This window comes from Ciconia boyciana, chromosome 1 (genome assembly GCF_034638445.1).
Source record: "Ciconia boyciana chromosome 1, ASM3463844v1, whole genome shotgun sequence".
NCBI lineage: Eukaryota > Metazoa > Chordata > Aves > Ciconiiformes > Ciconiidae > Ciconia > Ciconia boyciana.
Window position 1 is genome coordinate 198,954,165 of NC_132934.1, and position 15,628 is coordinate 198,969,792.

Sequence of the window (15,628 nt, forward strand, 5' to 3'; positions counted from 1 at the left end):
AGTATTAGAGGGGGTTTTGGCAGGATTTGAAACATTCCATGTCAAAAATTCTGCTTACATAGCTGTAGAAATTATATGAGAAAGATTCCTGATACAGTTGCAGAAATAGAAACTTTCTTGTATTAGTTCTTTGAGAAAATGGGATACAATTTTTTAAATTGTGTTGTACGAAGACAACCAGATCTTACTTTTTCTCTCCTAAAATGTGTACTGTATTTTTCTAGTTAATAACTGTTTCTATTTTTAGTGTGTTAATGTGTAACTCACAAGCTGTTCTCTAAAAATGGATTTGATTATATTCTAGCCCAACAGCTTCTCTGGGGATTTTCAGGTATGGTTATTAACTGAAGATATACTGGTTTGGATTGAAGCTTGATATTTGTGTGAATTTGGTGATTAGCTATTCTCAGTACCCCAGATTTCTTGTAAACAGAACTTGACAAATAGAGCTGCCAAAAGATAGCTACCAAAGTTAATTATGAAAAGAGTTCTAAATACAGTTGAGGGGAAATGCATATTGATGAAGAAAACCTTGTAGTTATGTTACACAGAAATGATCAATATTTTCATTGGTGTATTTATATATATTTTTAATAAATTCCCATGCAGACGGATTTCCAGTATTTTAAGATCACATGTATAGATTTTAAAACAGTATTTCTAAAGATCTGTGCTCAAATAATAGGATTTAAGCTTAACTTTTAAGTAGATTCTTATCTTGCTGGCCCACTGCTGCAAGTATTTCTCACTTTCAGAAGGCTGCTGTGTTTCTGTTCAATAGAACTAACAGAATGCATAGCTCTGTAGGCATGAAGTGAAAGGGAAAAAAAAATCTGAAAGAGTTTTGTTGCTTGTCAGTTTAGTGTAAGAACACCTGCACCTGAGCTGCTCTTTGCTATATCTAATAATCTTTCAAATATATTTGAATCTTTGCAATTATAGACAAACAAATAATGGATTATATTCTTATTTACCACTAGCCAAATAAGTAGTGTAAAGAATTAACCAAACAAAAAAATATGTTTGAAGCTTGTACTTTGATTGTAAATCTGTAGTGGCTATGTATGCCTGAGAACTCTTGTGTCAAACTAACAAATGCAGTAACTTATTGATCGTTTTCAATTTGTTTTTATTTTTATACTAACACGGAATGTATTTGCTTTTAATTAACTCCTAAAAGCAAGGGGAGCTGGTATCTGCAGTTCTATTTAATAACAGTTTTTTTCACAAAATGAAAAGGCAGTGCACAAGTTAGATTTTCTTTTTTTCCCCAAAAAAATTTTTATATCCCCCCCCCGCCCCAAAGCACTTTATGTAACTGTGTTCTGTGATTTTCATGGCTTTGCCCTTTTGCTATAATTTCAGGAAGGCCATGCACTCAGCTGCAGCTTCTGAACCCAGAAAGATTTGCCCGGCTCATTAAAGAAGTTATGAATAGCGTGTGGCCTGGCAGAGACATGGTGGTACAGTGGTATCCAGGTTTGGAAGACAAAAATCACCCATCTGTTTCCTGGCTTAAGATGGTCTGGAAGAACCTATATATACATTTTTCTGATGACTTGAGTGTGTTTGATGACATGCCGCTTATCCCCAAGACACTGCTGGAGGAAAACCAAACATCTGTGGAACTGGTTAGATTTAGGAATCCGTCACCTATCATTCTGGAAGATGAATCAGAGACTCAGCTCCCGGAATACTTAGCTGATATTATTCAGAAAGTTGGTGGAGTTGTACTTAAGAAGCTGGATATGTCTATCCAACATCCACTTATAAAAAAATACGTGCATCCACCATTACCAAGTGCTGTTTTACAAATAATGGAAAAAATGTCCTTACAGAAACTATGCAGTCAGGTTGCATCATTCCCATCAACACATAAAGATGCTCTTAGGGCATTCTTAGCTAGTTTAACTGATGCAAGTGAAAAAGAGAGAAGAATTATTCAAGAATTGCTAATATTTAAAAAAATCGAAAAATCATCTGACGAAAGTATTCCTGTTTTTACTGGGCTAAAAGGTAGTAAGGTATTACACCACACTGCCAAAATTCCTCCTGGTCTAAGATTTTCTATTCCAATAATTGACAGCAGTGATGAAGCTACTATTCGCTTAGCTAACCTGCTGAAAATAGAACAGCTAAAGAGCACAGATTTCTTGAAGTTTGTTATACAAGACATTAGAAGTGATTTTTATTCATACGATGAAACAACACAGATAATGCAATGGGTTCTTGAAAATCTGACTTTTCTGAAAAATGAGAATACAGATGTGATAGATTGGCTGATATCACTAAAGTTTATTAAGATTTCACAGGAAAAGATAATGTCAGCAAATGAACTCTTTGATCCTGAGGTAGAACTTCTGCAAAATTTGTTTTATGCTGAGGAGGAAATGTGCTTTCCCCCTGTTATTTTTACATCTTCAGATATTCTTCATTCTCTGAGACAAATAGGTTTAAAAAATGAGGCCAATCTTGAGGAAAGTGATATTATGAGAGTGGCAAATAAAATTGAAAGTTTGCACGCTAACTCTAACACCAATCATGATTTACTGTTAAGGAAAGCTAGAACTCTCTTGATGATTTTGAACAAAAACCATACACTGCTTCACTCATCTGAAACAAAAGCTGCACTGAAAAAAATAAAATGGATTCCCGCATGTAAGGAAAGACCTCCAAATTATCCAGGATCCTTAGTTTGGAAAGGAGATCATTGTAATCTTTGTTCGCCACCAGAAATGTGTGATATATCTCACGCAATTTTAGTTGGTTCCTCAGTTCCTCTTGTGGAAAATGTGCTGTTGGATATAGAAAAAGCACTTGGCATCCCCACCAAGCCCAGCATAAAAGCAGTCTTAAAGCATTTCAAGGTGGTAGTCGATTGGCACAGTTCTAAAACCTTCAGTGATGAGGACTATTATCAATTTCAGCATATCTTGCTTGAGATTTATGGATTTATGCATGATCATCTAGAAGAAGGCAAAGAAGCTTTTAAAGCCCTAAAATTTCCCTGGGTTTGGACAGGTAAAACATTTTGTTCCCTCACACAAGCAGTAATAAAGTCAGTACCTGATCTTGATCTCCAGCCTTATCTACATTATGTGCCAAAAACTATGGCGAAGTTTCATCAGTTGTTTAAATGTTGTGGTTCAATTGAGCAGTTAACACCAGACCATGTTTCTATGGTCATTCAGAAAATATATCTGAAAAGTGAGCAGTCTCTCTCGGAACAAGAGAGTAAACAAAATCTTCACATTATGTTGAGCATCATAAGATGGCTGTACAGCAATCAGATTCCTGCAAGTCTGCATACACCCATGCCACTCTACAGTGGCAGACTTCCTTATAAACTTGCAATGAGGCCAATTCATGAGTGCTGTTATTGTGATATCAAAGTTGATGACTTAAATGATTTGCTTGAAGATTCTGTTGAACCAATAATTTTGGTGCATGAAGACATACCAATGAAAACTGCTGAGTGGTTAAATGTCCCATGCCTTAGCACAAGATTGATTAATCCAGAAAATATGGGATTTGAGCAATCTGGGCAAAGAGAGCCACTGACTGTAAGAATTAAAAATATTTTGGAAGAATACCCTTCCATTTCAGATATCTTTAAAGAGCTTCTTCAAAATGCTGATGATGCTAATGCAACAGAATGTAATTTCCTGATTGACATGAGAAGAAATATGGATATAAGAGAGAATCTTCTGGATCCAGGAATGGCAGCATGTCATGGTCCAGCTTTGTGGTCATTCAATAATTCTGAATTTTCTGACTCTGATTTCCTAAATATAACTCGATTAGGAGAGTCTTTAAAAAGGAGTGAAGTTGACAAAGTAGGAAAATTTGGACTGGGATTCAATTCCGTTTATCATATCACTGATGTTCCTATTATTTTGAGCCGGGAGTTCATGATTATGTTTGATCCAAATGTTAACCATATCAGTAAGCATATTAGAGATAAATCTAACCCTGGGATCAAAATCAACTGGAGTAAACAACAGAAGAGGCTGCGAAAATTTCCCAATCAGTTTAAGCCGTTTATAGGAGTTTTTGGTTGCCAGCTACCACTGACTGTAGAGTCTCCTTACAGCTATAAAGGAACACTTTTCAGGCTGTCCTTTAGAACTCAGCAGGAAGCTAAAGTGAGTGAAGTCAGCAATGCGTGTTACAATACAGCAGACATTTACTCTCTTGTGGATGAATTCAGCATTTGTGGTCACAGATTGATAATATTTGCTCAGAGTGTAAATTCAATGGTTCTGAAATACTTGAAAATTGAGGCAGATGATCCTGGGGTGGCACAAGATGTTGTCACTATCAAAAAAAATCTGTGTTCTTCCAAAGCTTTGACTGCACCAAATGTAAGTGTTTTAAAGGAAGCAGCTAAACTCATGAAGGTCTGCAGCATCAGTAATAAAAAGCTTCCCACTGAAACACCGAAGTCCTCATGTATCTTACAGATAGTAGTAGAAGAATTTCACCATGTATTTAGGCGGATTGCTGATTTACAGTCTCCACTTTTCAGAGGTACAGAAGATGATCCAGCCTCTTTCTTTGAAATGGCTAAATCAGGACAGATAAAAAGATCAGGTGATGAATTGCCACAGAAAACAGTAGATTCAACGACATGGCTTATATGTTCTTGCATGGACACTGGAGATGCTTTAAAATTTTCATTACATGAAAGTGGACGAAGACTAGGTCTTGTTCCCTGTGGCGGAGTAGGAGTGTTGCTGTCTGAAACCCAGGATCAAAAGTGGATTGTGAAACCTAATTGCAACAACATAGGTGAAGTATTCTGCTATTTACCTCTACGAATAAAAACAGGCTTACCTCTTCATATAAATGGCTGCTTTGCAGTTACTTCAAATCGGAAAGAGATCTGGAAAACAGACACGAAAGGAAGATGGAATACAGTATTCATGAGGAATGTTATTGTAAAAGCCTACATAGAAGCACTTTGTGTTCTACGTGACATGGCAATCAATGGCGAGCTAGTTGATTACAGTTACTGTGCAGTGTGGCCAGATCCTGATTCAGTTCACGATGATTTTTCTGTTATTTGTCAAGGGTTTTATGAAGACATAGCTCATATGAAAAGCAAAGAAGGGATCAAGGTCTTTTCTGATGGTTTCTCTTGGGTTTCCATGAAGAATGTGAGGTTTTTAGATGACTCTATACTGAAACGACCAGATGTTGGACCATCAGCCTTTAAGATCTTTCTGAAGTACCTTAAAAAAACTGGTTCCAAAAATCTGTGTGCTGTAGATCTCCCCTCCTGGGTAAAGACAGGATTTGAAGAAGCAGGATGCAAATACATATTATTGGAGAACACTTTCTCTGAGAAACAGTTCTTTTCTGAGGTATTTTTCCCTAATGTTCAGGAGATTGATGCAGAGCTGCGTGATCCTTTGATGCGTTATGTTCTCAATGAAAAAGTTGAGGAGTTCTCAGGAATTCTTCGTGTTACTCCATGTATTCCCTGTTCATTGGATGGACATCCATTAGTTACACCATCAAGACTGATCCATCCTGAAGGAAGAGTTGCAAAGTTATATGATGCTGAAGATGGAAGATTTCCTTATGGCACCACTCAGGATTATCTTAACCCAGTTATTTTGGTTAAACTTGTTCAGTTGGGAATGGCTAAAGATGATGTTTTATGGGAAGATCTGATAGAACGTGCAGAGTCAGTAGCCGAAATTAACAAGATTGATCATGCTGCAGCTTGTCTCAGAAGCAGTATTATATTGAGTCTTATTGATGAAAAACTAAAATCCAGGGACCCTAGAGCTAAAGAATTTGCTGCAAAATGTCAAACCATCCCTTTCCTTCCTTTCCTTAGCAAACCAGCAGGCTTCTCACTGCACTGGAAAGGCAGTGATTTTCAGCCTGAAGCAATGTTTTCAGCAAATGATCTTTTCACTGCTGATCATCAAGATATAGTTTGCCTAATACAACCAATTCTTAATGAAAATTCCCACTCCTTTAAAGGTTGTGGTGCTTTGTCATTAGCTGTCAAAGAATTTTTGGGTTTACTGAAGAAACCAGCTGTTAATTTGGTCATAAATCAGTTAGAAGAAGTAGCAAAGTCATGTGATGGAATCACGTTATATCAAGAAAATATCACTAATGCTTGTTACAAATATCTACATGAAGCAATGTTACAGAATGAATCAACAAAAGCTATGATAATCGAACAACTGACAAACTGTAGTTTTATTCTGGTTGAGAACGTGTATGTTGATCCAACAAAAGTGTCTTTTCATTTGAATTTTGAAGCAGCACCCTATCTCTATCAGTTGCCTAATAAATACAAAAATAGTTTCCGTGAGCTATTTGAAAGTGTGGGTGTAAGGCAGGCTTTTACAGTTGAAGATTTTGCTGTAGTTCTGGAATTAATAAATCAGGAAAGAGGGACCAAACAACTAACAGAGGACAACTTTCAGCTTTGCAGGAGAATAATTAGTGAAGGAATATGGGGCCTCATTAGAGAGAAGAAGCAGGAATTTTGTGAGAAAAAGTATGGCGAGATTTTGTTACCCGATACTCGTCTTGCACTTCTGCCTGCAAAATCTTTGTGTTACAATGACTGTCCATGGATTAAAGTTAAAGACACAACTGTTAAATATTGTCATGGCGTTATTCCAAGAGAAGTTGCAGTAAAGCTTGGAGCAATACCAAAACGCCATAAAGCTTTAGAAAGATATGCATCCAATATCTGTTTTACTACCCTTGGAACAGAATTTGGACAGAAAGAAAAATTGACAAGTAGAATTAAAAGCATTCTTAATGCCTACCCTTCAGAAAAAGAAATGCTAAAAGAGCTCCTTCAGAATGCAGATGATGCAAAAGCTACAGAGATCTGTTTTGTGTTTGATCCTAGACAGCATCCAACTGATAGAATATTTGATGAGAAATGGGCACCACTTCAAGGACCAGCCCTGTGTGTTTACAACAATCAGCCTTTTACAGAAGATGATATTCGAGGAATTCAGAACCTTGGAAAAGGTACAAAAGTAGGAAATCCCTGTAAAACTGGTCAATATGGTATAGGTTTCAATTCTGTTTACCACATTACTGATTGCCCTTCTTTCATATCTGGCAATGATATACTTTGTATTTTTGATCCTCATGCTAGATATGCACCAGGTTCAACATCAACAAGTCCTGGCCGCATGTTTAGAGATTTAGATGCAGATTTCAGAACACAGTTCTCAGATGTACTGGACCTCTACTTAGGAAATCACTTTAAACTGGATAATTGTACAATGTTTAGGTTTCCTCTTCGAAATGGAGAAATGGCAAAAGTATCAGAAATTTCCTCAGTTCCGTGCTCGGACAGAATGGTCCAAAATCTTTTAGATAAGCTGCGTACAGATGGAGCAGAACTCTTAATGTTTTTGAACCATATGGAAAAAATTTCTATTTGTGAGATAGAAAAAACAACAGGAGCACTGAATGTGTTGTATTCTGTACAAGGCAAAATCACTGATGGAGACAGACTGAAACGAAAGCAATTCCATGCATCTGTAATTGACAGTGTAACTAAAAAAAAGCAGCTAAGTGAAATACCTGTGCAACAGATTACTTACACAATGGATACTGAAGACTCGGAAGGAAATCTTACAACTTGGTTAATTTGTAACAGGTCAGGCTTTTCTGCCATGGAAAAGGTATCCAAAAGTGTGGTTTCAGCCCACAAGAATGAGGACATTACTCTTTTTCCACGTGGAGGGGTAGCAGCTTGCATTACTCATAATTACAAAAAACCCCATAGAGCATTCTGTTTCTTACCGTTATCTTTAGAAACTGGGTTACCTTTTCATGTAAATGGACACTTTGCTCTGGATTCTGCAAGAAGAAATCTATGGCGTGATGATAATGGCGTTGGAGTAAGAAGTGACTGGAATAGTAGCCTAATGACAGCGCTGATAGCACCAGCCTATGTTGAACTGCTGATTCAGCTGAAGAAACGATATTTTCCAGGCACTGATCCTACAGTATCAGTGCTGCAAAACACACCCATTCATGTTGTGAAAGACACTTTAAAAAAATTTTTATCCTTTTTTCCTGTTAATAGACTTGATATTCAGCCAGATTGGTATTGTTTAGTGAAAGCAGTTTACAGTTGCATTTATGAAGATTTGAAGCGTCTTTTACCTGTTATGCGAGCTCCAAATATTGATGGTTCTGATTTGCATTCTGCTGTTATCATCACATGGGTTAACATGTCTACTGTGAACAAAGGCAGGCCGTTCTTTGACAATTTACTACAAGATGAGTTGCAACATCTCAAGAATACAGAATACAACATCACAACCCGGAAGACCGTGGCGGAAAATGTTTACAGACTCAAGCATTTACTCTTAGAAATTGGATTTAATTTGGTATATAACTGTGATGAAACTGCAAATCTTTACCACTGTTTGGTAGATGCAGATATTCCTGTCACCTACGTGACACCTACTGATGTCCGATTATTTTTGATGACATTTTCTTTTCCAGACTCTAATTGCCACATTGGAAAGTTACCCTGTCGTCTTCAGCAGACAAATTTGAAACTCTTCCATAGTCTCAAACTTCTGGTTGACTATTGTTTTAAAGATGCAGAAGAAAATGAAATCCAAATTGAGGGCTTGCCACTCCTTATTACTCTTGACAATGTTTTGCAAATTTTTGATTCAAAGCGGCCAAAGTTCTTAACAACATACCATGAACTGATTCCATCTCGCAAGGATCTCTTTATGAACACATTGTATTTGAGATACAACAATATTTTACTTAGCAGTGAAGTAGCGAAAGTCTTTGATATCACAAGTTTTGCTGAATTGTTATCATCTGTGTTGCCTAGAGAATATAAAACTAGAAATTGTATGAAATGGAAGGAAAACTTTGCAAGTGAATCTTGGCTTAAAAATGCCTGGCATTTTATTAGTGAGTCTATAAATATTAAGGAAGAGCAAGAAGATACGCAAGCAAAATTCAATGATGTTGTTGAAACTTTGAAGGACTGGACTTTGCTCCCAGGTGTAAGGTTTACTGTCTCAGCTAATCATCTTGTTGTGCCAGAGTGTGACGTTTTGCTGCCCCTCAGCATTATGCATATAGCTGTTTTTCCAAATGCTCAGAGTGATAAAGTCTTTCATGCTTTAATGAAAACAGGCTGTATTCAGCTGGCATTGAACAAAATTTGCTCCAAAGACAGTGCTTTAGTGCCTTTGTTGTCGGGATGTACAGCAAATATAGATAATCCTTCAAGCATTCTGAAAGCCATACAATATATGGTACAGACATCAACTTTTAGGACTGAAAAGTTAGCAGAAAGTGACTTCGAGGCTCTCTTGATGTATTTCAATTGCAATTTATGTCATTTGACATCTCAGGATGACATTAAAATTTTAAAGTCTCTTCCATGTTATAAATCGATTAGTGGCCGATACATCAGCATTTCAAAATACGGGACGTGTTATGTCCTCACGAAAAGCATCCCATCAGTAGAAGTAGACAGATGGACACAGTCGACTTCATCAGCTTTTCTTGAAGAGAAGGTTCATTTGAAAGATTTGTATACTGTGCTTGGCTGTGTCTCTGTGGATGATCTTGAAGTGTACTTGAAACATCTTTTGCCGAAAATTGAAAGTCTGTCTTATGATTCGAAATTAGAACACTTGATCTACTTAAAGAATAGGCTAACTAGCATTGAAGAAACTTCAGAAATGAAAGAACAGCTGTTTGAAAAGCTTGAAAGCATTTTGATCATTCATGATGCAAGCAATAGATTAAAACCTGCAAAATATTTTTATGACAGGACTGTCAAAGTCTTTGAAGTTATGCTTCCTGAAAAATTCTTTATACCTCAAGATTTTTTTAAGAAACTAGAGCAACTTACAAAACCAAAAAATCAAGCTGCATTCCTTCCATCATGGGTAACTTTTCTACGACATATTGGATTGAAATTCATCATTTCACAGCCACAGTTACTACAGTTCGCTAAGGAGATCAGCATGCGAGCAAATACAGAAAACTGGTCTAAAGAAACACTACAGAATACTGTTGATGTCCTCCTTAATCACATATTTCAAGAAAGAACTGACCTTTTGTCAGGAAATTTTCTCAAAGAATTGTCATTAATTCCTTTTCTGTGCCCTGAACGAGCTCCAGCAGAATTTGTTAGATTTCATCCTCAGTATCAAGAAGTTAATGGGACACTTCCTCTTATACGATTCAATGGGGCACAGGTGAATCCTAAATTCAAACAGACTGATGTGTTGCAGTTGCTGTGGACTTCATGTCCCATTCTTCCTGAGAAAGCAACACCTTTAAGCATCAAAGAGCAAGAGGGAAGTAGTCTTGGTGCGCAAGAACAACTTGAGCAAGTTTTAACGATGCTGAATGTTAATTTGGACCCTCCCCTGGACAAAGTTATTAATAACTGCAGGAACATATGCAATATAACAACTTTAGATGAGGACATGGTGAAAACTAGGGCCAAGGTCCTAAGAAGCATTTATGAATTTCTTAGTACAGAGAAAAGGGAATTCCGCTTTCAGCTTCGAGGAGTTTCTTTTGTAATGGTGGAAGAAGGTTGGAAGCTCCTTAAGCCTGAAGAGGTGGTAATAAACCTTGAGTATGAATCTGATTTTAAACCCTATCTTTACAAACTTCCTTTAGAACTTGGTACTTTCCATCAGTTATTTAAACATTTGGGTACTGAAGATATTATTTCAACAAAGCAGTATGTTGAAGTTCTAGGTCGCATATTCAAGAACTCGGAAGGAAAGCAACTGGATCCTAATGAAATGCGCACAGTTAAAAGAGTAGTTTCTGGCCTGTTCAAAAGTCTTCAGAATGATTCTGTCAAGGTTAGGAATGACCTTGAGAATATGAGAGATTTTGCCCTTTACCTTCCCAGTCAAGATGGTAGGTTGGTAAAGTCTAGTATCTTAGTTTTTGATGATGCACCCCACTACAAAAGCAGAATCCAAGGTAACATTGGTGTGCAAATGCTTGTTGATCTTAGCCAGTGTTACTTAGGCAAAGACCATGGTTTTCATACTAAATTGATAATGCTATTCCCTCAGAAATTGAGGCCTCGCTTACTTAGCAGTATTCTTGAAGAACAGTTGGATGAAGAGTCTCCCAAAATTTGTCAGTTTGGAGCATTATGTTCTTTGCAGGGAAGGTTACAGTTACTGTTGTCTTCAGAACAATTCATCACAGGACTTATTAGGATTATGAAGCATGAAAATGACAACGCTTTTTTAGCTAATGAAGAAAAAGCAGTAAGACTTTGCAAAGCTTTGCGAGAAGGTTTGAAAGTTTCCTGTTTTGAGAAGTTGCAAACAACATTAAGAGTTAAAGGTTTTGCTCCTATTCCCCACAGCAAAAGTGAAACGTTTGCTTTCCTGAAGAGATATGGAAATGCAGTAATATTGCTTTACATACAGCATTCTGACAGCAAAGACATAAATTTCCTTTTAGCATTAGCAATGACCTTAAAATCTGCAACTGACAACCTTATTTCTGATACCTCGTATTTAATTGCCATGCTGGGTTGTAATGATATTTACCGGATCAGTGAGAAGCTTGATAGTTTAGGAGTGAAGTATGACTCTTCTGAGCCATCAAAACTTGAACTACCAACACCTGGCACTCCCATACCAGCTGAAATTCACTATACCCTTCTTATGGATCCAATGAATGTATTTTATCCTGGTGAATATGTTGGTTACCTTGTTGATGCTGAAGGTGGTGATATATATGGATCATATCAACCAACTTATACCTATGCAATAATTGTACAAGAAGTAGAAAAAGAAGATGATGAAAGTCCCAGTTTTCTAGGGAAGATTTACCAGATTGATATTGGATATAGTGAATATAAAATAGTGAGCTCTCTTGACTTATACAAATTTTCAAGACCAGAGGAAAGTTCTCAAAGCAGGGATAGCACACCTTCTACCCCAACCAGTCCTACAGAATTTCCAGCACATGGACCGAGGACAATTCCACCTCTCTTCACTGGTAGAGAGAGCCACAAAACAATGTCCTCAAAACATCACTCTCCAAAAAAGATAAAGCCAAACTTGTTGCCAGAAATCTTAAGAGAAGTGACATCTGTGATTGAACAGGCTTGGAAGCTTCCAGAATCTGAAAGAAAAAAGATTATTAGGAGGCTGTATCTTAAATGGCATCCAGATAAAAATGCAGAGAATCTTGATATAGCTAATGAAGTTTTCAAACATTTACAGAATGAGATTAACAGGCTAGAAAAACAGGCCTTTATGGATCAAAATATGGACAGAGCCTCAAGAAGACCATTTTCATCCTCTGCTTCTCGATTTCAGTCAGATAAATTTTCATTTCAGAGATTTTATACTTCATGGAATCAAGAAGCAACAAGCCACAAATCTGAAAGACAACAGTATAAAGAAAAGTGTCCATCTTCCACGGGGCCATCTTACTCACAACGCTTTTTCGTCCCACCTACATTCAGGTCTGTTGGCAATCCTGTAGAGGCACGTCGATGGCTTAGGCAAGCCCGAGCTAACTTTTCAGCTGCAAGAAATGACCTTCATAAAAATGCTAATGAATGGGTATGCTTTAAATGCTACCTTTCTACTAAGCTAGCCTTGATTGCAGCCGACTATGCTGTGAAGGGCAAATCAGACAAAGACGTAAAACCAGCAGCCCTTGCACAAAAAATAGAGGAATATAGTCAGCAACTTGAAGGGCTTACAAATGATGTTCAGACGTTGGAAGCTTATGGAGTAGATAGCTTAAAAACTAGGTATCCTGACTTACTTCCTTTTCCGCAGATTCCCAATGATAGGTTTACTTCAGAAGTTGCTATGAGAGTGATGGAATGTACTGCTTGTATCATAATAAAACTTGAAAACTTTATACAACAAAAACTATAAGAGATTTGAAGAGGTTAGGAAACTTTTGTCAAGAGCTTAGGTATTTCATGTGACGGGATACAAATGTGATTGTGCAGATTACTGAACATTCGAGAGGTTACACGTTGCCAAGCAGTTAGAAGTGTAGTGCACAAAGGTGGATGGTACTGAAGTACTTAGAATTGAAATTTATTTAAACAGGATTTTTTTTTAACTGAGCCTGCTGTATAAGCAAACTGTAAAACATGAATATTTTTTAAAATTTGCGAGGAAACTGAGCTGCAAAAATTAGCTGTATGTACAATATTGTGACTAATTGGCATATTATTAAACTGCACTTTATATAACCAAAGCTTAGCTTTCTGTTAGATGAAGCCTGTAATTATAACTCCTTAGTAGATTTTATTTCATTTAATATAATGTTTCCAAAATGGTAATGTCAGTTTTCAATGTACTAATCTTAAGACTGGACATACTATGAAATGGGAGGTGGGATGGAAATTAAAATAACTTTGGAGGTGTTGCTCCAGAGCATTTCTGTATTCTTTTGTGTTCTGTGGACATTCATGTCACTCATAGTAATACTCTTATCAGCTGGATCTGATTATAAATTTGCTGCAGCATCACATTGTGAACATTTAAAGGATAGTTTAGTACCTGTGAACTGGTACAGTTATTTTAATGCTGAATAACGATACTTGATTTAACATGCAACTTCATGTCATGCATTGATTGCATTTACCGTATTATAAAATAATTAAGTACTTAATTTACTTTTTTTTCTGGAGCCTGTTATCTTTTGTTTAATGAAAAAATGCATGTGGATGATACAAAATTGGTGAACATTATTATATGGTGTTTTATGATCTTTTTTTGAACACCAAAACTCAGTTTTCAGATGTCTAAATGCTTGAGGTTTTTTTTTTTTCCTCTGTGTGTGCCTTTGTGTGTGTACATATATATATATTTTTCCACAAACAAACATTGATAATAGTACAATTCAGTAACCCATTTTTGGTGTACACTGAGCACTGGTTTTTGTTACATGTTTAAAGGTGCTGCAATGTAATGCTCTTTTTATTTTGTTGTTCACCACAGCCCTAGAGGAGTCTGATTTTTAGTTCACACTCTTTCTTTTATAGTTTGTAATACTTTTGGTAATGTCATGCAATATGTTCAATGTTAGCTATTTGTAAAAAAATTTTAAAAAATAAAAAATATGGAAGGATAATGCTAAATGGAAGGATTTTTCTTTGCTGGATCAGCCACATTTTTGTTAAATGTTAAACATTTTCCAGTGACATGCTGTTACAATTGTTTACTTGACAGCACAGTGAAACTGTAATCTAACTTACAGAATACAAAGGAAAACAAACAACAGTGAGCTTGCAGGGCTGATACAGATGCGCTAGTGTTGTAATCCAAAAATAAAAAATCATGATGAAGGCTCATTCAGTTTTGTGCAAATTATAAAGGGCCTGTTCTCTTCTGAAAAATCTTGCAAATTGTAGTGGGAAGAAATGTGATGTTTGGAAAATGATACTGCTTCTGATTGTGAAGCCCTATTATTATTTCTGCTATTAAGTGCCATAATTTTAATAAAGAAAAATGCAAACATATTTCAGTCTGATGTGTTTTGGTTTTATAAAGTAGACTAAATTTACCTATTATTTCAAGCTTTCTTTTACATAGGTAAATACACACTCTCTTTTCAATTCATTCTAAATAATCGTACAAATATTAAAATACTATTAAAAAGGAAAAATGCTTTTTTCTTCCAATGACAAATGTTTGCAGTTTTCTCAAAGAAATTGTACGTTTTGCTGATTTTTTGCAATAAACAGCATGTTAAGTAAAACACAAATCCTGGTGTGCCATGAAATAAATCAGTTTGAGTTAATTCTGTATGTTTTTTAAACAGATTCCTTTGTGGCTCTTACTTACATTGTGCATTAAGTCAGATGAACAGTATTCAGGGTAAGCAAAATACTAACGAAACAGTTCTCATGGTGTTTTTCAGTTTAAATGGAGCTAAAACATATGGTAGCATGAAAATGAATAACAGAGGAGCAACATGAACACTTTCCTGTTTTTAGGTGAGATGTTGAGGAAGGAAATCTTTTAAGCACATAACTGTGTTTTTTAAGCAACTTACGTTGCCTTCCCAGTATTATTATGAACTATTAAAATGGCTGTGCAGAACTACTAAACTATTTTTTTATATTTTAATTTTTTTTATTTTGTATATATTGGTGAGTGCTGACGCTGTGAGAAAGAAAATGGTCCCAGCTCTTAGGAAGCTAATGGTCTGAAGTAATTTTAAATATTGAACCAAGGCGAGCAAGAAAACCTGAATGACACAGAAAAATTCATTTATTCTGTTATTCGTGGGTTGATACCATCAATCGGTTGCAATAAAATTTACATATGGATGCAGAGCGGTAAGAGTGGTGTCTCAGTTGGAAGTCTCTTATTTTTTTATCTGCTTAACTCACTGTAACAGGTAGCCTAAATAAAGAGGCCTTACGAGACCAGGAGACCATATTGTGATAGAAACTGATTTAATAAGTGCCATTTAATCCCTGTTTAAGAATAAATAAATAAAGAAAATGCTTAATTCATGCTTCCTTTTGGCTCAGCTGGGAGCCTTGGGAATTGCAGAATAATGTATTTGTTCCTAAGTTGGGCATGGAAGCTCAGAACAGTTAGTATGTGATGATTCC

The 15,628-nt window shown here is 36.3% G+C and overlaps 1 protein-coding gene across 3 annotated transcripts in view; it reads left to right on the forward strand.

The window, feature by feature from the left end:
* Positions 1-15,147, forward strand: part of SACS (sacsin molecular chaperone) — a 37,223-nt gene extending 22,076 nt beyond the window's left edge. For 2 of the 3 annotated variants that reach the window (XM_072850482.1, XM_072850483.1), the window contains one exon: positions 1,366-15,147. In XM_072850482.1, coding sequence (XP_072706583.1) covers positions 1,366-12,926 — 11,561 coding nt within the window. In that variant the 3' untranslated portion in view covers positions 12,927-15,147. The remainder of the gene's footprint in view (positions 1-1,365) is intronic. The other variant, XM_072850484.1, reaches the window with a different exon arrangement.
* The last annotated feature ends 481 nt before the right edge of the window (positions 15,148-15,628 follow it).